Source organism: Gopherus flavomarginatus, chromosome 1 (genome assembly GCF_025201925.1).
Source record: "Gopherus flavomarginatus isolate rGopFla2 chromosome 1, rGopFla2.mat.asm, whole genome shotgun sequence".
Lineage (NCBI taxonomy): Eukaryota > Metazoa > Chordata > Testudines > Testudinidae > Gopherus > Gopherus flavomarginatus.
In genome coordinates, this window is record NC_066617.1 from 5,426,093 (window position 1) to 5,449,981 (window position 23,889).

The window sequence follows — 23,889 nt, forward strand, 5'->3', positions numbered from 1 at the left end:
TTGTCCAGATCATTTTGAATTTTGACCCTGTCTTCCAGAGCAGTTGCAATCCCTCCCAGTTGGGTATCGTCTGCAAACGTAATAAGCGTACTTTCTGATGGGGAAGCAAAGAGAAGCTGCAAGAGTGATCACGCGCCCCACCCTGGCAGCACAGGCAGGTCGATTTGGGCTCCTGGAGTAGCCAGTAGAGACATAAATCACTGCAGGGCTTGGCAGTCATGCATGTGAGAGAGAGAGACTCTGTCCCTCTCACTTGCTATTGCAGCATGCTGGGCATGGAAGGACAGGGCACTGGGGTATTTCTGAGGAGGTAGGCGTGGGGCAGGCTCTATCCCCTAAAGCAGAGCAGAATGTAGCAGCCTGACTGCTTAGTGAATTGTTCCCATTGTCTTTGTGAATTCTCCCAGGAGTATAAAACAGATGTAAAATTTTTAAGGCTCCTTTACATTGTCAGAGTGGTATAGAAGACAGTATGGCCTTAGAAATGCTCGTGGTGCTTTAGTGATTAGAACTGAACTAAATTTTTGGACTGAAAAAATTTCCTATCAAAATGTGCTCCATGAACTATTTGCTACTGACCTATTTGGAGATGGTCAGTAGCCAATATAAATTGTGAGCTTGATTCCTCAGCCCTCACTTGCTCTTCAGTTGCCTATGATGTAACACTGAGCATATGGCTGCATATATTTGTTGTCTAATAACTAGAAATAAAAAGTCAAACCTAGTTAACATTACTGCAGGGGCGGGGGAGGGTTGGGGTTTTTCTCCAATTCTCCCCACATCCATTCTCCATCCATTGTGTTGTAGTTTAAATCAATTACCAAAATAATTGAAACCAGCATGATGATATTGCATTATTTTGCCATAAAATATGCACCAGGCGTATAAATAATAATTGGCGTTAACCTGGTTCTGTGGTATGACCTGGCACTGCACTCAACTCCAGTTTATTACCTTGCTGTCCAGAATTCCTCATTTTCATGTGTTCAAATTGCTTTTGAAGTTTAATTCTTTTCTCTTAAAATTTAACTGGGAGCTTAACGCTTAGTTTAAAAGTTCAAAAAGGCTGCCTGCATACAAACGTATAGCTGAGAACCAGAACAGGGGAGGTTAGGAACATGGGATCAGGCCACACTGTTCCAATCAGTTAGGTATCCCATGTCCAATATCTAATGCTTCAGAGGCAGATTGATTGTGTCTCTGCTCTTCCTCTCTACTCTTCCCCTGCCTCCAAAAAAACCAAACAAACCCCCCACACCATACAGTGCACCTGCATGTATAAGGATGGCCCTGGAGAACATGTTCCTAATTTTGCCAGTTGCTTTAATCCAGATTCTGAAAGTCTCCTAGACTTTAAGGTCAGAAGGGACCATCATGATCAGCTAGTCTGACCTTCTGCACCTTGCAGGCCGCAGAACCTCGCCCTGGAGCCTGTACTAGAATTAGCTGGTTTAAGTTCCAACCTAGTTTAAAGCCTAGGTTCTATCTTTATGGGTCTGCGGAGATGTTACCCCTAAGACGTTGTGCTTCTTTTTCACTCTAACCACCCCGAGCACTTTCTCTGTGAAGAGAGAGAAGCCAGCTGTCTGACTGGTTAATTGGTTAGATGAGCAAGCTCATGTCTCTCTGATTGCTTATTAGTAGAGATGATGTGGAAAGCCTGGGTTAGTCAAAAGCTGATAGTGGATCATGACCAGGCCAGCTGGACCCACTGGTAGAATCTCTGAGCATGTTCCACCATGATGACCCTCCCAGAGTCTGAAAGGAAAAGTGGCTTTTGGCAGCGTAGTGGCAATTCTCTGGTGATATCTGCTGATGGTCCATCTGCAGATATGTCTGCTGAGAGAAGATCGTGGCCAGTGATTTCTTGGGACAGCCTGTCATTTGTTTGCTTTGCCAGGCAGACTGCACCCATGTGTTTGCTTTGCCTGGCGTGCTCTGCATATGTTAGTCTGTGTTCAGACAACCCAAGTTTCCTTTGCAAAGTCTAGAGTGGGCATATTAATAAGCTGCCTGAAGAGCAAAAAGAACTCGGGTGTCTGTCTAGGATTTAACTAGAACTCACAGGATTTAGCTCAGATTTTTTTTTTAAGTTACATATATTTAGGGGTCTACCAAATTCTTCACAGCTGTGAAAATTGCATTATGGACCATGAAATCTGGTCTCCGACTGCCCAGCTCTGACGGCAGAGCGGAGAGCGGCGGGTGCTGCCCTAGTGCCCGGCTCGTAAGTCAGTGCTGCTGCAGCACAGAAATAAGGCTGACAATACTATGCCATCCCTTCTCTGCCTTCACAGCCGGGTGCCTGGCCAGCAGCTGCCACTCTGCCTTCAGAGCTAGGTGCCCAGGCAGCCGCCGCCCAGCTTCAGGCAGTGCGACGCCCAGCATCAGCACAGAAGCAAGGGTAGCAATACTGCGGCCCCCTAATAGGCTTGTGATCCCCTTTTGGATCTGAGCCCCTAGTTTGAGAAATACTGTAGGAGAAGTCGCACCATTTTCTTCAGGGATATGTAACACATCTGCAAAGTTTTCTATGTATGCCGTGACCAACCCATGAAAATTGTGTGATTTCTCCACGATCTAAGTAGACCCCCTACTGTCTAATAAAACCTCTGTCTAATCAGAGTCCTCTAGAGGCTATAATAATGCACAGAACAACTAGACTATCAAGTGAACAGTAAGCATGACCCTCTTGAAACGTTTGGTATGGAAAGTTAAGGTACGCTGTAAAACTTGTAGGCTCCATTCTCCCTGGAGATAGGATGGTCCAGGGCCACTCAAGCCCTAACGGGGCAAAACATGAGGCTGTTTTTCTATCTTAGCACAGCAAGGGCCCCCTTTGGATGGGTCCTGGCAAACCTTGTCAGTGGGCTTGCTGATGAACAACAGAAGGCTCCCCCTCCTCTAGGGCTCCCAGCCACAGCCACAAATAACTCCCCGGTTTCTTACCGCTTGATAGTGTAACGAGTGTCCTCAGGCGGGCCCAAACGATGCCTTCTGCCTTTCAAAGCCCTTACCAAGAAGCTAGCGATGCGAGTGTATTTTGCAGCAGTGAGTGTAAGGAAATCTTAACTTGAGATTTGGCAAATATGAAGCAAATATAGGGGCTAGGCTTCATCTGTCTTTGAGACAGGACCCTGCAGGAAATTGATGTGCCGTGAATGAGTGAACATATTCCAGGCTGCTTTTCTCACTATGCGCTGTCACTGCAGTTGAAGTCAATTGACTTGCTTGGCTCAGTCCCTAGATTACGGTGGGGGCTTGTCTATTTAAGCAAGGTTGCGGGGTGTGTCTCAAGTCATCTCCTATCTCGTGTTTGCTTCACTTGTCCGTTCTGGGTATGGTGCGTGGCTCATGTTCCTTGCCGTGTGCTTTTCACGAGAGGCTGATTTTAGGTGTGAGGGTGTCATTTAGTGATATAGACGAGTCTCTTCATGTTGACAGTGATGGGGGGTGGGAGTTGTGGTTTTTAAATACAGTTCGTCCCTCAACGATTACGTCATGGATGCTGCGTACCTTGAAACGCTGATCCTCTCTGTTCACGGCTTCCAGGAACATGTTGTACGCAGGAGGGCGTCAGTTTCGTGTTTGTGGAAACGAACTGGTAACTTGGGGTCTCTAACCAATTCTCCATCCCTGCCCTTCCTCCCCTAGATGACCTGTGTGGAGAAAGCAGGCAACGATGAGAAGATGCTCATGAAAATTTTCCGCTGCCTGGGGAGCTGGTTCAACCTGGGAGTTCTGGATAGTAACTTCATGGCCAACAGCAAGTTACTGTCCCTCCTCTTCGAGGTGCTGGTGAGTATTTGCCCAGTCCACTGAATGAGCTCCTGTCTGCCCAGGAAGAACGCTGATTGCTTTTTACTAGGAGAGGAACAGCAAAACTTTGAAATCACTTGGAATCCCTGTGCAAATTTGTTGTAAACGTTGGCGCACTAGGATGACGGCTCATTGGTGGCCTGCATGCGGGACTAAAGAGAAGTTTACTCCCCGTCCTGGGCCCTTTCCTCTGTCTTGAGTATGAGGCCTGATCCATCTCTTAGCCCACTGTGCTGCTCGCTGCGCACTGGCTCTTCCCCTGTGCCCCAAATAGCACTGCTTAGTGCCCCCTAGATTTCCAGCCTGAAGGCTCTCAAGAACTGGAAACTTGGAGAAGTGGGTGTCAACAGGAGCACAAGAATCTCTTAACAGCAAGAGTCCAGTTCTGGACAAGCCTCCCAGTGGCCAAGAACTCCCCATCTTCCCTTGCTCACTGCCTTCTAGTGGCACTTGGAAAATCGGGTAGGTCTCAGATGACTAACACCTGGTAACATCGAATTTCCTCAGCTAAAGAAAAAAACACTTTAAGTGCTTCCTCTGCCCTCGTGTCAGGTCCCGAGTTCAGGATTCCAATTCTCTGGAACCAGCTGCTGCTATTGCTGACCTGAGATGCACCGAGAACATGGGGAAACGTTCTTGCCCAGAATGCTGAATCCTGAACTCGGGACTGGACAGGGAAGTGGAGGAGGGGGAGATGCTTATGTTCTCTGTGAATTTCCAATCTGATCCTATTCCATTCTATGAAGGCAAATGGCGAAGGTTCTTTGAGAGCAGACCTGGGTGAAGTTAGCCCCAAGCGCAGCATGTTGAAGGGGAGGGTTGAAGATGTCGTTTTTAGCCTTTGCCGAGTAAGAGAACTGAGCAAAGGGCTGTGGTTCATGGAGTTGGGGAGGAAATCTCACTCCATTTCTCTAGAGTGAAATAGGTAGAGGAAAGAGCAGCTCAAACAAAATCCTGGTTTTCTGAGCTGCAAAGGGATTATTGGGGAATTGGTAGGTGAAGGCCCTGGGCCAAAAACACAGCAGACTTAGGATGCAGGTGTAAGATCTGTTCTCCAGTTTTGCTGCATACCATAGAGAGAGAAACTTGCACCTTCTTCAGAGTCATCATCCGTCTCAATCTCTAGCTATTCAGATAGTGAAAAGAACTAGGATTTTCTTTTCATGCTGCATTTGAAAGACCTTGATCTGAGTGGCATGAGCATTTTCAATTAAAGCAGATGGTAAGACACCTTCTCACCCCCTGGACTCCGTTATTGCCTTTGGCTGCATTCCTGTCGAAAGCCCTACTGCGACAAATCCTTCCTCTGTGTAGCTTGGGATTCAGCAGTTCTAGCCCCAGATGGGTCACGAAATGGCTCACTGTCTTGTGTCCAGTTATAGTACCTTGGTCCAGGACAGGACTGCCGTGGGAGTGGGGTGGCATTGGATTGCAGAAGCCTTGTTGCTCACGCATGGTCCTGTAATCTTGGCCAATCCAGTGGTTCTACGTTCTGGCAGACAATACTTCTGAAAAGAAGGTCACGAAATTCTAGTAGATCTGTTTTCCTATTCGCACGGTCTGGCCCATTCATCATCAGTTTTCTCAACTTCTGTTCAGAAGCTACTTTGTCTAATTCACTGGTGCTTCAACTTTTCCTGTCATGCCCCACCCCTCTTACCAGTAATGGAATCTGTCTGTGCTTCCCCCTCCATTACTGTACGGTTGGCTCAGCACAGGAGCTTGGGCTGACAGTGGAGCTGGGGCTAGAGGCAGAGTTGGGCTGCGAGCAGGGTGACCAGACAGCAAATGTGAAAAATCGGGAAGGGGTGGGGCGTAATAGGTGCCTATATAAGAAAAAGCCCCCAAAATCAGGACTGTCCCTATAAAATTGGGACATCTGGTCACCCTAGCTGGGGGTGGAGCAGAGCTGGGGTGGGTGGCACTCCCTGCCCTGCCCCCTGTGAGGGCTGGCCTGGACCTCGCTGCTGCTGCACACCCCTTCCCTCGTCCCAAATGTTCCTCCGTGCCCCTCTAGGGGGGTGCACCTCACAGTTTGGGGACCCCTGGTCCAGTTGTTAGAGCATGAGGCTGGGAGCCAGGGCTCCTGGATTCCATTCCAGCTTATGTCACTGATGTTCTTTGTGACCTGAAGTAAGTTTGATTTCAACTTCTGTCTGTTTCCCCATCTACGAAATGAACATTGCTAGCAGTTGCTGTTACTGACCACTTCAGTTAAGGCTGAATTCAAGGTTTTGTATTTATTTCCCTTTTTAGGTGCTCATAACTTTCTCCATCATATACGAGGTTGGCGAGATAATATCTCTTGTTGGATCAACTTCAGCTGGTGAGAGAGAGAGAAGATTTCGAGCCACACACAGCTCTTGTTCAGGTCTGGGAAAGTTACTTCCAGTGTCTCAGCTAAAGGCAAGGTGGATAACATACGTAGTTATGCTGGTCCCTTAGAATATGAGCTAACTACCTATGCTAAACAATCTGTTCCACATTGACGCTCAGAGTACCTTTCCCAGACCTGAAGAATCGGTGGCTTGAAAGTTTGTCTCTCTCTCACCAACAGAAGTTGGTCCAATAAAAGAGATTACCGCCCCCACCTGGCACCTTTAATATCCTGGTATTGACACGGCTACAACACTGCATCCATCATACACAGTTCTTCCAGGCTGAAATTTACCATGCTTAAAGGTGAATTGTTTCATAAGGCTTTAAGCAAGGTGCCTTTAACACTTGTTTGCATTATGCAAGTGTTAGAATAAAGTTCTCTCCAGCTGCACGGGATTTAAAATAGTCAAACGTTGTTAACTTTCCAGGCTAGAAGCATAAAGCTTGGCTTAGTTTGTAATCCTCATCAAAGAAACAAAATTGGCTGTAGATTTTCCAAGTTCTGAACATTTAAGTCAATATTTTGTTCCTGCACAGTAGAGCGTCTTTATCCTTCCTTTTTCTGACCCCTTTAACTTAGGACAGCTAACTCAGGAAAGTCTTTCTGCGTATCTATGGAAACCCCAAAGAGCTCCAGTATTAAATGCAAAAAACTTTCATTAATGCAACATGAAGGTTGAAGAGCTGAGCTAAGCACACCCAAGTCAGAAATTCGCAAATGATACAGGTTTCTCTGGCATTGTTCGCTCAGACCTGTTGCATGGAAGAGGTATTGTCTAATGTTTTCTTGTTATGTCATTATTAAATGGGTAACTTGCTTTGCATTTGTTGCACGATACCGTCTAAGCAAACAAAAATGCAAATTAAGCTTCCCATATAACAATGGAAAGAGGAATAGACACAGCACTTAATGCATGAAACAAGTCTGAGTTAATGTTGCAGTAGAAACTGTTATCCTCTGGGGTTTTCTCACTTCTGAGTGCTCAGCTTTTCAGCCTGCGTGTTACATTCATGCTAGTTTTTGCAGTTAGTTCCTCCCTCCCCTTCTTTGTTCACAAGAGATTGTGCTGCTGAATTATTTAATGTTTGCAAATTATTTAATGGTGAGGATCCTCTTGTGAAAGGGCATCTATAGGTGTGCACCAGATTACTGCTATTCCTTTGTTTCCTCTCCTCTTCGCTGTCTCCTCTCTCCTTCTTTGTACGCCTGCCCTGTCTCCTTTCCTAATTGCCCCAAGCCCTATGGGAGCTATTAAAGCTTCTGTGAAATGAGCCTTGCACAATGGCCATGAATGTTTACCAGGCAGGGCCCATGCTAAGCCACCAGGATAATAAAACCAGTATTTTATTTGCACTGCAGAGGGGTGTTTCCTCCCACTTCACCACCCCAGGAGAAAGGGGTAGTGCAATTTTTCTGTGGTGCTGAGATATCTCAGATCTGAGATTTCAGTCATTCTGTTCCACCCCTTTATGTGCCATGTAGAGAAGCCAGTGGGGCGAAGGTCCTTTGCCCCCTGGGTACAGCAGCAGGCTGTGCAGGGCTGGTGAAGGAGGTGGTATGGGGAGAGCTGTGTACTAAGAAACGTGTCTTGGTATTTGGGACCAAACAAAAGCTTCGTTAGGTGCAGCCTCGTTTATCGCTCCTTAGTCACCTGGCTCCTTTCCTCCCCTCCTGTCCCACAGCGACAAGACAAGACGTCTTCAAACCTGCACGAGGCAGCCTCTGACTGCGTGTGCTCAGCTCTCTACGCCATTGAAAACGTGGAGACCAACCTGCCCCTCGCACTGCAGCTCTTCCAGGGAGTCTTGACGCTGGAGGCCGCCTATCACATGGCTGTGGCCCGGGAGGATTTAGACAAGTAAGCAAATGAGCCTTGCCGATAATTAACTGTCAACGTGTCTGTTGAGAGCTATTCTTGAGCTCGGCTGTGTTTGTGCAGCGCTCTGGAGTGTCGTATGCAAATGATGGCTGACGGAACAGAGACAGCTGAGTTAATGACGCTTCCCTTTACCGGCAGTGCGCCAGCCTAGAATTGCAGGAGGGCGAGCAACCTGAGCTTGGGCAGGCAGGAGGGAGCATTGCAAGCATGTTGGTGCCTTCCCAGCTCTTCTTTGCTCTTATCAAAGGGCAGCAGGAGACGTGCCACTGTGCAGCTCTCGTTGAGTGATGAGAGAGAGTGGAATGTCTGAGCCTTCTGGAGAGGGGAAAAACGGCCTTGGAAACGCTACGGCCTGGCACTTGTCATGCCTTCCGTCTCCGGAGTTCTGTACCAATGTTAAGGAGCCCCTCTTGTTGGTTTTATTATGTTAGCATCTAGCTGCTCCAGCCAAGATCAAGACCTCGCTCAGCTTGTACAGTGCCTAGCACAGTCAGAGGGGTTACAGTGCAGATAGACAAGAGAGAATAAAAGGTGAAAAGAGAAACGAAGCCAAGAGAAGGGAAGTGAGTTGGCAGATCTCTTGTGGCAGTGCCCCCTCTCCTCCCCCCCTGCTCCATAGCCAGTGTTCCTTGCTACCTCCCTCTGAAGTCAGCACTATCAGAGGGGAAAATGGAGGCGAAGAGGGTAGAGGCTTTCCATGGATCACGCCCCAAATCACTCCTAGAACTGGCATTAGAACTCAGGAGTTAATCTCCCAGTCCTGTGCTCTGCCCACTAGACCATGCTGTCTGCCATCTCTCAGTTCCAGAGGACCAACAGGGAGACTTTACATTCTGCAGAGTGTGGTCTTGGTTTTGATCTTCGTCCTTCAAACAGAATAGCAAAACTGGTTAGTTTGAGGACAGGTTTTTGCTGTTCAGCTAAGCCTCTCAAATTGTTTTCTAAAGATATTTTAAGGACAGCAAACCTGTCTTCTAACACAAATTGCCTCGCTGTCTGTAACATGCTGCTGTAAAATTCAAGGCTGATGAAGCTGTTTCTCGCACTTGTGTATCATATGATGTCGCACAGTCCCTCCATTCTGGTACTGTATGTCCTGTTCTTGTGCCAAATGCATTTGAGGTCGATTTTGGTTGGCTTCTTGGGGTCTGTTTGCAGCTATGGAGATGGATGTCATAAACTTTCTCCTGAACCCACAGTCTCATAGTTGTCCTGGGTACGTATTAAAGTTTCACTTGGAGGAATCTTATTTAGACCAGGCAGTAATCTTCACTTTCATCAGAATATCCTGGAATCTATAAAGGGAGAGGCAATGCTTGATTTAGTCCTAAGTGGAGCACAGGATCTGGTCTAAGAGGTGAATATAGCTGGACCACTTGGTAATAGCAACCATAGTGTAATTAAATTTAACATTCGTGTAGAGGGGAAAATACTAAAGAAACCCACCACAATACCATTTGACCGCAAAAAGGGTTAACTACACAAAAATGAGTAGGCTAACTAAATGGAAATTAAAAGGAGCAGTCACAAGTGAAATACCTGCAAGCTGCAGGGAAACTACTTAAAAACACCATTATAGCGGCTCAAACAAAATGCATTCTCCCCCACCCCCGATAAGAGGAACAAAAAATGCCACCATGGCTAACCAGCAGAGTAAAAGTGGCAGTTAGAAGCAAAATGGCAGCTTTAAAAATTGGAATCATAGAACATCAGGGTTGGAAGGGACTTCAGGTGGTATCTAGTCCACCTTGATCCCTAACTAAATCAAGCCACATCCTACTAAGGAAATGGAAAGGAGCATAAACTCTGGCAAGACAAGTGTAATAAGAGAGGCCAAAAAAGAATTTGCAGAGCAACTAGCTAAAGACGCAGAAACTAACAGCAGCCGGGTTTTTTAAGTACATCAGAAGTGGGAAGCCTGCCAAACGCAGTGGGACCACTGGCTGATCAAGGTGCTCAAGGAGCGCTCCTGGAACACAAGGCCGTTGCAGCTAAGCTAAATGAATTCTTTGCATTAGTCTTTTCTGCAGTGGGTGTGAGGGAAATTCCCACACCTGAGCCATCCTTTTTAGGTGACAGATCTGAGGAACTGCTCTAGATTGAGGTGTTTTTGGAATAAATTGATAAATTAAACAGTAATAAGTCACCAGGACCAGATGGCATCACCCAAGGTTCTGAAGGAATTCAAATGTGAAATTGCAGAACTACTAACTGTGATATGTAACTTATCACTTAAATCAGACTCTGTACCAAATGATTGGAGGACAGCTAATGTAACCCTGATTTTTTTATTTTTATTTTTATTTTTTTTAATAAAAAAGCTCCAGAGGTGATCCTGGCAATTACAGGCCGGTAAGCCTAACTATAGAACAGGGCAAATTGGTTGAAACTACAATAAAGAAATACATTATCAGACAACTAGATGAATACAATATGTTGGGGAAGAGTCAACACGGCTTTTGGTAAAGGGAAGTTGTGCCTCACCGGTCTAGTATTTTTTGAGGGCTTCAACAAGCATGTGGACAAGGGGATCCAGTGGATATAATGTACTTAGACTGTCAGAAAGCCTTTGATGTTTCACATGCCAAAGGCTCTTCAGCAAAGTAAGCAGTCATGGGATAAGAGAAGGTCCTCTCCTGGATCAGTAACTGGTTCAAAGATAGGAAACAAAGGTTAGGAATAAATGGTCCGTTTTCACAATGGAGAGAGGTAAATAGTGGGGTCCCCCAGGGGGTCTGTACTGCTATTTCACAAATTCATAAACAATCTGGAAAAGGGAGTGAACAGTGAAGTGGCAAAGTTTGCAAAGGGATCTCAGTGAACTGGGTGACTGGGTAACAAAATAGTAGATAAAATTCAGTGTTGATAAGTATAAAGTAATTCACATTGGAAAATGTAATCCCGCCATGCATACGAAATGATGGGGTCTACATGAGGTTACCACTCAAGAAAGGGGTACTGGAATCATTGTGGATAGTTCTGAAAAAATCTGCTCAATGTGCAGCGACAGTCCAAAAAAAGCTAACAGTATTAGGAGCCATGAGGAAAGGGATAAATAATAACACAGAAAATACCATGTTGCCTCTGTATAAATCCACGGTGCGCCCACACCTTGAATACTGTGTGCAGTTCTGGTCGCCCCATCTCAAAAAAGATGTATTAGAATTGGAAAAGGTACAGAGAAGGTCAACACAAATAATTAGGGGTCTGGAACAGCTGCTATATGAGGAGAGATTAAAAAGACTGAGATTGTTCAACTTAAAAAAGAGATGACTAAGGTGGGAATGTGATAGAAGTCTGTAAAGGCATGACCGGTGTGGAGAAAGTGAACAAAGAATTGTCATTTTGCCCCTTCCCATAACACAAGACCCGGGGATTACCTGATTAAATTAATAGGCAGTAGATTTAAAGCAAACATAAGGATGTATTTTTTCACACAACGCACAGTCAACCTGTGGAACTTGTTACTGTGGGGTGTTGCGAAGTCTAGAAGCATAACTGGATTCAAAAAAGAATTAGTTAAGTTCCTGGAGGATAAGTCCATCAGTGGTTATTAGTCAAGATGGTCAACAATGCAACCCCATAGTCTGGGTATCCCTAAACCTCTGCCTGCCTGAAGCTGGAACTGGATAACGGGGTGGATCACTCGAGATTGCCCTGTTCTGTTCATTCCCTCTGAAGCATCTGGCCCTGGCCACTGTTGGAAGACAGGATACTGGGCTCGATGAACCGTTGGTCTTGACCCAGGATGGCTGTTCTTACTTCAGATTTGTTAAGCACATAACTCCCACAAATAGCATACTCCTCAGCACATTGTAACCCCATTTACCTGAATTTAGGGGGTGAATTAGAAACGTCTCTGGATAAAAAGTCTGCTGAAATGGAAGGATTCAGTGTACTCCCGCCTCTGAGATGACTGCTTCGTTCAGTTGTTCTCACACTTGTACTGGTGACCCCTTTCACATAGCAAGCCTCTGAGTGCAACCCCCTGTATAAATTAAAAACAACATTTTAATATATTTAACACCATTATAAATGCTGGAAGTGAAGCGGGGTTTGGGGTGGAGGCTGACAGTTTGCGACCCCCCATGTAATAACCTCGCGACCCCCTGAGGGATCCCGACCCCCAGTTTGAGAACCCTGGCTTAGTTCATGTTCGCTTCAGGAGGTTAATGCTGTACATAAGGAGGAGATACTTTCTCCCTGTATCTCTGATATCACTGGGTATTTGCATGTGAAACATGAACCTGCTTCACTTCCTTCAACAGGGTTCTCAATTACTGCCGCGTCTTCACTGAACTCTGCGAGACATTTCTGGATAAAATTGTTTGTACGCCAGGCCATGGGCTGGGGGACCTGCGCACGCTGGAGTTGTTGCTGATCTGTGCAGGCCATCCACAGTATGAGGTATGACTCAGTGGGTTCCTCGCTCTTCTTCATCAGTCAAATCTGCAGAAAGCTTTTCTTTATAGCCTGGCAGGTTTCAGGTCCCATTCCATAGTGGCCTTGAAAGCCTTGCTCCCAATTTGTGGTGCAAAAGGTATTGTTTAACTCGTCCGTGACTGGGATAGACAGCCCCAAGGCAGCCTCTCCTGATGGAAGAGGTACGGGAAAGTCCCTCATCAATTTGCTTGAAAGCATTTTAAATCTGTCATGTGCTAGAAGCTGTATCTTGCTTCCTGCATCTCCTCTGTGCAACAGTCAGTCAGGGTCAGCCTTAAGGAAAATGGATTCCTGGGTGAACTTGTATTTTGGTGCTCCCTCTGCCTCCCCTGCTGCCTCCCTGGGCTCCCCACTTCCTTTGCCCCCAGCTCTGCTGCCTGCCCCCTGACCCATTGCTCCAAGCTCCCTTCTGTGGCCTCACACCCCAGGCCCGCCTCACTCCTTGCCACTTGACCACGGCACCCTGAGCAGTTGCTCACCCATAAGGCTGGCTCCTTGTAACAGTCATGGGTTGGGTTTTTTTCAGTGTTCCACATAGCTAAATTTTCTCTGAGGCTTCTGAGGTAGCGGTAATTTCTTGCAATTCCACTCAAATCAGATGAGCGATCTCATCTCCCCTCACTTCCCCCCAGCACACGTTTGCACACCACCTGAAGCTCAGAATAGCAAAATATCACACGTAAAATGTGGGCTTTCCCCTTCATTTCCCCAGATCTCCCACTCTTGGGATATCCCCTGGGACAGTTTAACTAAAATCTTGCTGACCGATCCCTAGTTGTGTTTGCTGTGTCTCTTCTATTGAGATCTGTGTTCAGTAAATGTGCTCCCATCCAGAGGTACTGATTTATAGATTGGTGCTTGTTACATGTCACACTAATACTTGGTCACCAGCGAGCCCTGGTTTCAGAACACCTATACACACTTCACTGTGTTTGGCATGTAGAACTTTACTGATGGGAGGAGTCAAGCCTTTAAAATTAGTCACTTCATGGGAAAAGTTGAACCTGGGCTGACTGGGTTTTAAGTAGGGTGGTGTGCCATTAACCTCTAGAGGTGCGGGTTTTCAAACACACCGAAGTCCCTTCGGCCGTATCTGCGCACACGTTGGGTACCAGGATAACTGTCAGTTAGAGGGTGCCTTTTTTGGGCTGATAATTATACTGACGCCACCCCTAGTATGGACACAGTTATACTGATATAAAGCATGCGTCTGCTAATACAACTGTGTCCACGCTCAGGTGCAGCGCTGTCACTAGATGCAGCTTTTGTGTGGACCAGGCCTTGGGATGTGAGTCACGTTATCTTTCCATGGTTATTGGTGTGAGTCATGCCAGTGTGAGTCATGCCTGAGCGAGGAGGGGATGGAAGTTACTGTCTGACAGATGTTTGACCTACATGAAATGAGCTGATGACTTCAGCTGAGCTCCTAGTGAGCTCTGTGCGGTGCTGCAGGACCCACTAGCAGTATCTGCAGAGGTCTGAAGCCAGGAGGCTGAATTACCCTTTTCCTTGGGGATGGCTCCCTAGGCCCGAGTACACGCAGTGTGGGGACATCTTCACTGTTATCTGCAGGGTCACTCATCCAAACCCTGTCCCCGCACTAACTTGTTTGATTTTTAAGTCAACCGCTTAAACAACAAGCAAAAAACGCAGGTTTGTGAAGCTGAAGGAGCCGCTCATGGCTTTGCTGAGGCTGCAGGTGTAACCGTTGAGTCAGCGTGGAGCTGAAACAGTGCTTCTCTGCTGCAGTCTAGGCAGCCTTCTGACTGACTTTCCACACTAGGAGGATGAGGGTGAAATCCTGTCTGTGTGAATAACAAATGGCTGGTTTTCCTCTCCCAACAGGTGGTAGAAATTTCCTTTAACTTCTGGTACAGACTGGGGGAGCATCTGTACAAAACGGACGATGCAGTCATCCACAGCATCTTCAAAGCCTACATCCAAAGGCTTCTGCATGCTCTGGCCAGACACTGTCAGCTTGACCCAGACCATGTAAGGCTGCGTTCAGCTCTCTTCTGTTCCCTCCCCTGTTCCAGTAGGCTGCAGTGGGCATGGGGTGGCTTGTGAAATGCAGTTCACCTTCCCCACGCGCTGATTGTCACTTAGGAGCCAGGCGGGTAACTAATGGCTCTGCAGTTAGGGATGGAGATGAGGACGTTGGGTGGTAACGAAAACTGCCATATACTTAGAGGGCCTAATCTGACATCTCCTCCCTCCAGCAGGCCAGCTTGGGTTCCAGTAGAGAGGTTTGGTGGCTGTGCTGTGCCAGAATGAATCTTGGGGGGGCAAGTGGGGGGGCGGGGGGGCCAGGTCTCATTTTTGCTTTTGCCATCCTTGCGTCCAGTGTTTTGGAATTGCAGGCTGAGGACATTCACCTGACTGTCCTCCCCTTTGGTCACTGTCTCCCTTCTTGAAGGAGCCTGGGCAGCTTGGAATACTTTGTGCCATCCCCAGCTATATTCCCTCACCTCCTGGAGACTTTGCATTGGTCTGAGAGCTTGCCTCCATTCCCGGAGCTCAGTATGGGGAGAGGATCTGGCCCGTTAATGCAGGATGTGTGGAATGGGCCAGTGCTGCAGCGGGGCATCGCTTGACATAATGTTGGTGCTCCTGCTTTCCATCCCTTGAAATCCCCTTTGCCCGAGATGGCGGAGATGATCAAATGGTTTAGGGTGGCTTAATGTAATAGCTTATCTTGCCCTTCCCTTGCTCTGTGGGTGAATTAGGATCTGGAAGTCCCCTTGGCTGCTGTAACCCCACTTCCTCCAACTCTAAATCTTTGCTAGGAGGGTGTCCCGGAGGAGACAGACGACTTCGGGGAGTTCCGGATGAGGGTCTCGGACCTGGTGAAGGACTTGATCTTCCTGGTTGGATCGGTGGAATGTTTTGCCCAGGTGAGCCCCTAGTGGTGCTGCCACGGCGCTGGATAAGTTGTCTCGGAGGGGAATTCTGTTGCCTTCGGCATGGTTAGCACGGCTTCACGCGAACGAGGTGATGTAATGTCCATATTCTATGAATGGATTGTTACCCTGAGATCCCATGGCTTCTTCTTGTGGCAGTGTTGGCTGCTCACATCCACCATGCTGGCCAGAGTCAGCTCCTGTGGCTTGATCCTGGGTTGCCACATTCCCTACCACTCGCTGTTAGTTCAGAGCCCGCTCCAGCTCGCAGTGGAGCATGTATTCTCCCACCTGGACAAAATGAAGGGTTTCTGCATATCCTGTCACGTTCACCACTTTGTGGTCTGGCCGGGCCACACAGGCCATCTCCCAGGCCCCTTTCTTCTCTGCTGGCTGGAGCAATGCACTGCCCCTCTGGACGTTCAGTAGCGAGGACGCTGCAGTCACTCCCAGCTGTGTGATAAAAGCTGGTTCTTGGTGGCAGGGTGAGATCGGCTCCAGGAGCTGCCACTGAGCAGGTCTCCCCAGAGACCGCGGCTCTGCCAGTGAGAAATAGATCAGGCTTCGTGCAGAACTAGGCTCTAGAGAGCGCTGGGAAAGTAGTTTGGGAGGAGAGGAGCAAACAGGTAAGTTCTGCCACTTCCCGAGGAGCGGTGCTACCCTGCTGCAGCCCTCTGTGTGACTGACTCTCTCTGCCCCACAGCTTTATGCCACCTTGAAGGACGGGAACCCTCCCTGGGAGGTGACGGAAGCTGTTCTCTTCATCATGGCCTCTATAGCGAAGAGTGTTGACCAGTGAGTATCAGACCCTGCCGGCATCTGGGAAGGTTGAGTGTTAGGGGCTTTTCCCATTCGTTTCCGGGGCCATGGCTGCAGCTGACCAGTTTACTCCTGGGGGAATTCTGCACCAAAACATCCACAATTCTGCATTTTTTATTGTCAAAATAATGCAATATAATCACACCGGTTTCACTTACTTTGGTAATTTATTTAAACGATCATACAGAAAAACAATCACTGTTCAGCATTTCCTAAACACATGGAAGTTAAGTTACAAACACTTGGTAACCAAGATCCTGCATTCCAGTTCTAACTCTGGATTTTCATTGAAATTGCATGACTCTTATTTTGCTGTTTGGTGTTCTGTAAAGCAGACTGTCGCTTTAAATTGCTCAGACTTTCACACGCTTTGCTAATCATTGTCCTGTATTTTTATTTTTAATGGATAAGTGAAATAGCTCCTGAGCTGTAATCTGATCCCATTGTGCCACTCTGGCACAGGGTAAAAACCAAGAAAGCTGAGGATTCCCTTAGTGTCATTTACAATAAGGCTCCTATGCCCCACTCTGGCAAGGTAAAGGAGCCTGAATTGACTAGGGATAGGAACAATTTGCTAACAGTGGGAACAGTAGCAGCCTGCCTGCTAAGTTGTTACATTTCTGCTCTGCCTCAGGGACAGAGCCTGCTTCGCCCAGCCCTACGCCTCCCAGCCCAGGACACAGCACCAGCGAGCGAGAGGGACAAAGTGAGTCTCTCTCACTGGTTCGTACAGGCACACTCCCAACCCCACCCCCTTAACAGCGCCCGCCCGTCCAGCCTCCCCCCTGCCCCCGCCCCCAGGGATGATCGGCTCTGCCACCCGGGCTGCCCTGGAAGGGGCGTGTGTTCCCCACAGATTTCTTGGCTCCCTCATTTTTCTGTGGGGGAACCAAGAAATCTGCGGAAGATCTGAATTCGGTGCCCCCACAGGGGTGCAGAATTTCCCCAGGAGTACCAGTTGCCAAGATTCAGGGACGGCTGAAAATATCCTGAGCAGCTCTGAGTTGCTTTTGTCTGTAGCCCTTGAGATGCTGGCCCCTAAGCAGCAAGTAGGGTTTACCCGCTAAAAATGCAGGTCCTGTGAGCTCATGCAGAGACCTTTAGTATGCTGCGGGACTCCTCAGTCGAGATGTATATTACTGCTGATGTGCAACGTAAGTGACAAGCCCCAGACACCTCGGTGATGGACTCCCTCCTTGTGTCCTGTCAGGGCCGTGCATCACCCAGCCTCTGCCTTCATTCTCCCCATTCTGTTCTCTTTCCAAGCCCTACTCCATGCTCCATCCGCCCATGCCTTCTGCTCCTCAAATCCCTCTCGATGTTACTGTCTGGCTCGTGGAAGGCGGGAAGCCGTTCAGGACAGGGAACAGCTGTGTAAAGTGCGATTTCAATTGCAGCTCATTTCCTGAGTCTGTAAAGTGATATTGGGGCATTCCCTGCTGCCAGCAGCCCCGGGATCCAGAAGGCCACTGCTTCCCGGCTGGTAGAGTGGATGGGAAGGGGCTAGGTATTCCGTGACTGCTCGAGTCGCTGAACGCTCGTGCACTCCATTGTCTGTCTGGTTGTCTGGGATGCCCTGAAACCAGACGACTGAGTCACAGAGGGCTAACAAAATGAGAGGTGGAGAATAAAGTAAGTGTTGGCCAGTATCGACCTGACAAGGTGTTCGAGTTTTGCTGGAACAAATCTGTCAGGTTTCTACAGGGCAGGTGCTCCAGGGAGGTGGTCGTTGATAGTCTGTTGCCTGCAGGTTCACTGGCTCAGACTGCCAAGCATCCAAACTCATCCTGCTGCTGCTCTTCTCCTTTCTAACGTCATTCCCCTGTAGCAAGAATGATGGAGGTTCCTGAGAGCTCGACCATCTTGCTGCGCTGTGTTTCTGCACAGTGAAGTCAAGTCTCTTCCTGGGTCACTGACCCTTGTTTCTCTGAACATGGCATGTCCCACTGGCTCCTGCTGGTCACTGATTACTTGGGTAACAGCTCAAAACACAGGCACACTGCTGGAGTGAGAAGCCTCCACCAATAGTGCTGAATTCCCTTCTAGTACCACCAGGAGGCGCACTTCCCCCAGTTCACGGCATAGCTGATGGAACAGGGCAGGATAAAACAGATGATGTCTAGGGTTGATGAGTTGGGTTCTTTGTATCTTAGAGATGCTCTTTATGTCCCAGGGAGTGGGTGGCGATGGAAGGGTCCTGTGTGCCCTCCAGGTAGGAGCCCCACAACGATCTGAGTGCAAGGGCTACTAGGGGTTAATCAGGAATGCCCGTTGAACTCCTTGCTGAGTGTTTTCCTCCCTGTCGTGCCTCATAACCCTGGCTCTTCCCAGCTGACTCTTCTTGTTCACTCTTCTTCAGCTTGCTACTCTTTCTTGCCACTAATATTCTGGAGCTTGGTGGTCCTCTCCCCTTCTCTGGATCCCCATTGTAAAGGTGGGACTGAATCGCGTTTTAGTGCTGAGTATTGTTGCAGTTATTGTTAAAGATACCGTGCCCCATGCTGGGCGGTGTCGGAATCTCATGCAGGCTCCTCAGGGTAGTGTTGCGGGGTTCCTCGGTCTATCTGGTACATTCAGCCTTCAAATAGCAGAATCGATGGAACGATCGGGTTCTTGCTTGGGAATAGGACTGACTGCGCCAGATGCTGAGTAACTGCTGTTCTCTGTCCCCAGGGAGAACAACCCGACGCTGGTGGAGGTGCTGGAGGGGGTGGTGCGCCTCCCCGAATCAGTGCACACTGCTGTCCGCTACACCAGCATTGAGCTGGTGGGAGAAATGAGCGAAGTCGTGGACAGAAACCCTCAGTTCCTGGGTGAGTCTAGCTGTTGGCGCTGGCTCCGTTTCTGCACTTCAACTGGCTTCCCTCTGGGAAGTGTTACCTCTCCGAGGTCAACGCGGGACAAATAAACCAGCGTGCCTCACGGAGCGAGGCAGAAAATGAAGCTGGCGGAGTCATCTGTATAATCCAGTGTCGTCTTGTGGGTTTCTTCTCTTTTCAGATCCTGTGCTGGGTTATTTGATGAAAGGTCTCTGTGAGAAGTCACTGGCCTCTGTTGCTGCCAAAGCTATTCACAATATCTGCTCAGTATGCCGGGACCATATGGCTCAGCACTTTAATGGCCTGCTGGAGATTGCCCGTTCCCTTGACTCCTTCATGCTGTCTCCAGAGGCAGCTGTGGGACTTCTTAAAGGTATTTACTCACCACTGTCAGGACTTAATGCTTAGCTGCAGAAACGCACTCGATGATACTGTGAGAGTCACCTGAGGAGTGTATTTCAGCCCCCAGTGTCACACTTCAGTTGACATTCTCAAACAATGAACTCTGGCCAAATCACTTTTGGGACTGAAATTTGCCATGCCTATTCTTGGCCCAGAGGTGTTTCTTTAAAAAAATATAATAAAAATAAAGTTGGATCAGAATTTGTTCAGTTATGCCCAGCTCTGAAGAAGTAGAAAAATACATGTTTCCTGCTTTAAAACCTGTTGCCACGCTTCATTCAGCGACTCTGCATGTTGAAATGTAGCATGAAAATACTCAAGTACCAATGGGACCACATTTGAAGCTAGTTTGATAATAGTTCTGAGTTCATGGAAACTGGCTTCTGCTCATGCAGAGTGAAAAACAAAGTTTTTGTACTTCTGGAGACAGACTGATTTGCACTAGTGCAGTTCTTAATGTTCATTCTTCAATGCATGTCAATAGCCACCAACTTGCATTATGGTCTTCAAGCAGCAAGCTGTTTTTCAGCAGTATGGTAAAAACTTTATCTGGCATGTTGGGGGAACAAGGGGTGCCAGTAGGTGAAAAAAATTCCAGGTAACTAAGAGGGAGGGAGTTTGGGTGTTGGGAGGGGGCTCAGGGTTGGGGCATGGGCAGGAGGGCTGTGGGGCATGGGCTCTGGGAGGGAGTTTGGGTGCAGGAAGGCAGGGGGTTGGGGCATGGGAGGGGATGCAGGGTACCTGATCTGAGTGGCACTCGGGCGGCTCCCCAGAAGCGGCAACATTCCTTGCTGCTCCTAGGTGGAGGCTTTGTGCACTCTGAGTGCTGACTCCAGAGCTCCCATTGGCCAGGAACCATGGCCAATGGAAGCTGTGGGGGTGGCGCCTGTGGGTGGAGGTGTGGCTAGGCAGCTCTGTGTGCTGCCTCCGCCCACAGGTACTGCCCTCCGCAGCTTCCCTTGGCCGTGGTTCCCGGCCAATGGGAGCTGCGGAGCCAGCACTCGGGGCAGGGCTGAGCAAGCAAACCTGCCAGCTGCACACCAACCAGACTATAAATGAGACTTTCAATAAGATCAGAAATGCCAGTTTACAGAGCTTTCCAGTTGGCAAAGTGTCGGCTAACACAGCTTTTGCTGTATTTATCAATGTGTAGTGTTAGCTGTTTAATTGCTTCTGCATCTGTAACGTGACTTGGGTTAAAGATTTGTAGGACCTTGCATCTTTTTGGAGAGTTTTTCAGGCAGTCCTAGTACTTGCACTGCCTGTAGGGTTTTTGTTTTCTTTAAAAACACCAAAGATTGCATCAAGGGACTTTGAATACTTACGAATTCTGATACCAGAACATTATATTGCATGGTTAGGAAATGGCAAAGTGAAGGTTCCCACAGCAGTATTGTACTTGGTCATGTCAAAGAGAGGTCCCGCTGTCCATGGTTTCCTGGTTTAATAATCAATTTCCTATTGCCACTTGCGTTGCTTTACGTTGTAAAACACGTGCCAGCAAACTTGCAATGTGTGATGCTTGGCTAAAACGACTGCTGCTGTTGCAGCCTTCCGTGGTGCATTTCCTGACTAGTGCCAGACTGCATCCTTCATGGTGCATTAACAAATTTTGCACATCATTTTATGTTTGTGCTCTGAGTACATGTTAGGGTAAGATACCATTGTTACCCCTGGCCCTTGCAGCAATAGGCAGTGATGGGGCAATGCAAGTGTTCTTTGATTGTGTACCGACTGTAAGACCCCTAAAACGCTGTAGTCTAAGCTTTTACTTTTTTTCCAGAAGTGTGTAATTTTCCAGGATTATTGCTACTAGGCTGAAACGTAAAGAGATTTTACTACGTAATGTCATACAATTTCTGAAAGGGGTTTATATGCTATACTGATAGGCATGGTGTGAATGTTGACAGAAATGTGTTTTGTGCCTATTCTAAGGTCAGTGGTGCATCGTGCTTTTCTCTTCAGGTTACAGGTGTGATTTGAGTGGGGTTGCTAGATTTTTCATTCATCTAGGTTCTTCTCTTACTCCAGCACACCAGCATCTTTTGTCTGCTATCACACACATCTATTTCAGTGTCTGATCAAAATGAAGCAGCCGTGCCAAGCTGTGGTATGTTCAGAGGAATGTGTTTTATCCGAGGGGTAATAATTTCATGTCCAGTCAGGACATGTGGATATTATTAGATGTTGTTTTCCTGCTGTCTATAGGGAGATTTTCAGTTGACCTGCAGCAGCTGGGTCCTTGTGGGGAAACTTGTTCATTTAGTATCTGAAACTAACTATACTTCCACCCAGCCTCCCTGAATTCTTTTCCTCTTGCATTCCAGGGACAGCATTGGTTCTTGCCCGGCTACCCTTGGAAAAGATAGCAGAGTGCCTCAGCGAGTTGTGTGCCGTTCAGGTGATGGCACTGAAAAAGGTACTTTGGGGCATCACAGTTGCAGAACTTTTGCCTTGTTCTGTAGCTGGATTGGTTATGCTGGTCTGCAGTAGGAATTTTCTGTGTGGTGCTCAGTACAAAACTTCCACTGTGGCTGCAGTGTTCTGCAAGTTCCATTGCACTGAGCAACTTACTGTTCTGAGCATGGGGAAATAACGTGGGAAAGGTGAGAACGGGAAGCAAGATCTGAAAATATAGCATCACAATTTCAGCTGGCACACGCTGCTGTAGCTCCCTGGAGTCAGTGCAGCTACACAGATTTACACCAGCTGAGTAGCTGATTCAGAGAGGAGCATAGTAGCGTAAACAGGTGCAAGAACCAGATTTGTAGAATGCTTGACAATGCTGCAAATACATGAGGCAATTTGCGGGTAGCCTAAGGACTGTATCCAATTTGCATGAAACGTAGCCAGTTGCAGCTTCAGTGCACCTTGAGTATGGAGCAAGTCTCCACATGTCAGATCTCCCAGCATGCAGTGCTTCATCTTGATTTGAGCTGCCACTGCCATGATCAAGATGGATCGTTGCATGCTGAAATCTATGGTCTCTATGGACTGTACCACTGTAGTGGAGATGATGGTGTCATGGGCCACTTACCCATCCCTGAAGTATAAGTAGGCCATGATGCCTTTTCATTTGGAGTCTTGGCTAAAGGAAGGTGAAAACTGGAAAGGGCTGGGAAGTGAGAGGAGCAGCTAAGTAAGATTGCATGGGATGGGCCCACGTATTGTTCCTAAAATGACCTGCCAACAGACAGGGAGACAGAGTTAAGTCTGGTGTACAGGTTGATGTGCAGAAGTTAGTAACTTGTGAGGAGCACTCATCAGCTGATCAGTTTGTCTCATCCTGGTACAGCTCTTCTTTGCCATTCTGCCTGAAATACCTGTCGAGTAAGCTCTGAATGCCCCATGGAAAAGCCCTTGGTAGCAGGAACTTCCCATCTTGTGCAGCTGAGACTCGTCACCACTCAGATCTCTGATAAGCCCTAGTCCACGGGTCGGCAACCTTTCAGAAGTGCTGTGCCGAGTCTTTTCATTTATTCACTCTAATTTAAGGTTTTGCATGCCTGTAATACATTTTAATGTTTTTAGAAGGTCTCTTTCTATAAGTCTACAATATATAACTAAACTATTGTTGTATGTAAAGTAAATAAGGTTTTTAAAATGTTTAAGAAGCTTCATTTAAAATTAAATTAAAATGCAGAGCCCCTCGAACCAGTGGCCAGGACCCGGGTAGTGTGCGTGTCACTGAAAATCAGCTCACGTGCTGCCTTCAGCATACGTGCCGCAGGTTGCCTACCCCTGCCCTAGTCCCACGTCTCTCCCTTTGGGCTCATAGCATGATACTCCCCACTTCTGGCCTGCTTCCTCTGTCTAGGACCAGAAGAGGCTTCTGCTCTGCATTGGCCAGAACATGGGGAGTCTGAGGCATGAACGTTTCTTGTGAGGTGTGAAAGGCAGGATTTACTTTGTTCTCGAGGCAATGGCCATTCAGAACGGAGCTCCTTTATGGTCACTGAAATCTCACCTGATTTTTACTTATTTCTCCAGCTGCTATCTCAGGAGCCGAGCAATGGCCTGTCTTCTGACCCCACAGTGCCCCTAGATCGACTGGCTGTCATATTTAGGTAAGAAAGGCGAGGACTCCAGCAGACTGTGCTGGGAGCTCCTGAGTAAGACTGTCCTGCTGGGGGCTGGGTGGGGCCTGCTGATCTCTCTAGGTCAACTTAAAAACCCTGAACCAGCCAGAGGTTCTCATTTACAAAGGTCTGTAAAAACGATACATTCTTCTTTGCGTGCTCGGCGCAATGTTTTTCCACTGTGGGTAAGCATGTATCCAGGCACCCGGAGTCAGAGTTCTTGAAAGCAGTGTCCATTGGTCTGCATGTGCGCCCTCGCTGTCCTGTGCCTACAACCCAGGAGATAAAGGGTGAAACAGACCAACCGCCTCTCCAGTTCTTTGAGATGTGTGGTCCCTATCTGTAGTCT

The 23,889-nt window shown here is 47.8% G+C and overlaps 1 protein-coding gene across 1 annotated transcript in view; it reads left to right on the forward strand.

Moving 5' to 3' along the window:
- The window catches only part of TNPO3 (transportin 3), a 76,498-nt gene that overhangs the window by 36,949 nt on the left and 15,660 nt on the right, over positions 1 to 23,889 (forward strand). Inside the window, exons 5-14 of the mRNA XM_050929948.1 lie at positions 3,655 to 3,798; positions 7,882 to 8,057; positions 12,347 to 12,485; positions 14,367 to 14,513; positions 15,308 to 15,415; positions 16,125 to 16,216; positions 18,914 to 19,053; positions 19,241 to 19,432; positions 21,789 to 21,880; positions 23,452 to 23,528. Coding sequence (XP_050785905.1) covers positions 3,655 to 3,798; positions 7,882 to 8,057; positions 12,347 to 12,485; positions 14,367 to 14,513; positions 15,308 to 15,415; positions 16,125 to 16,216; positions 18,914 to 19,053; positions 19,241 to 19,432; positions 21,789 to 21,880; positions 23,452 to 23,528 — 1,307 coding nt within the window. The remainder of the gene's footprint in view (positions 1 to 3,654; positions 3,799 to 7,881; positions 8,058 to 12,346; positions 12,486 to 14,366; positions 14,514 to 15,307; positions 15,416 to 16,124; positions 16,217 to 18,913; positions 19,054 to 19,240; positions 19,433 to 21,788; positions 21,881 to 23,451; positions 23,529 to 23,889) is intronic.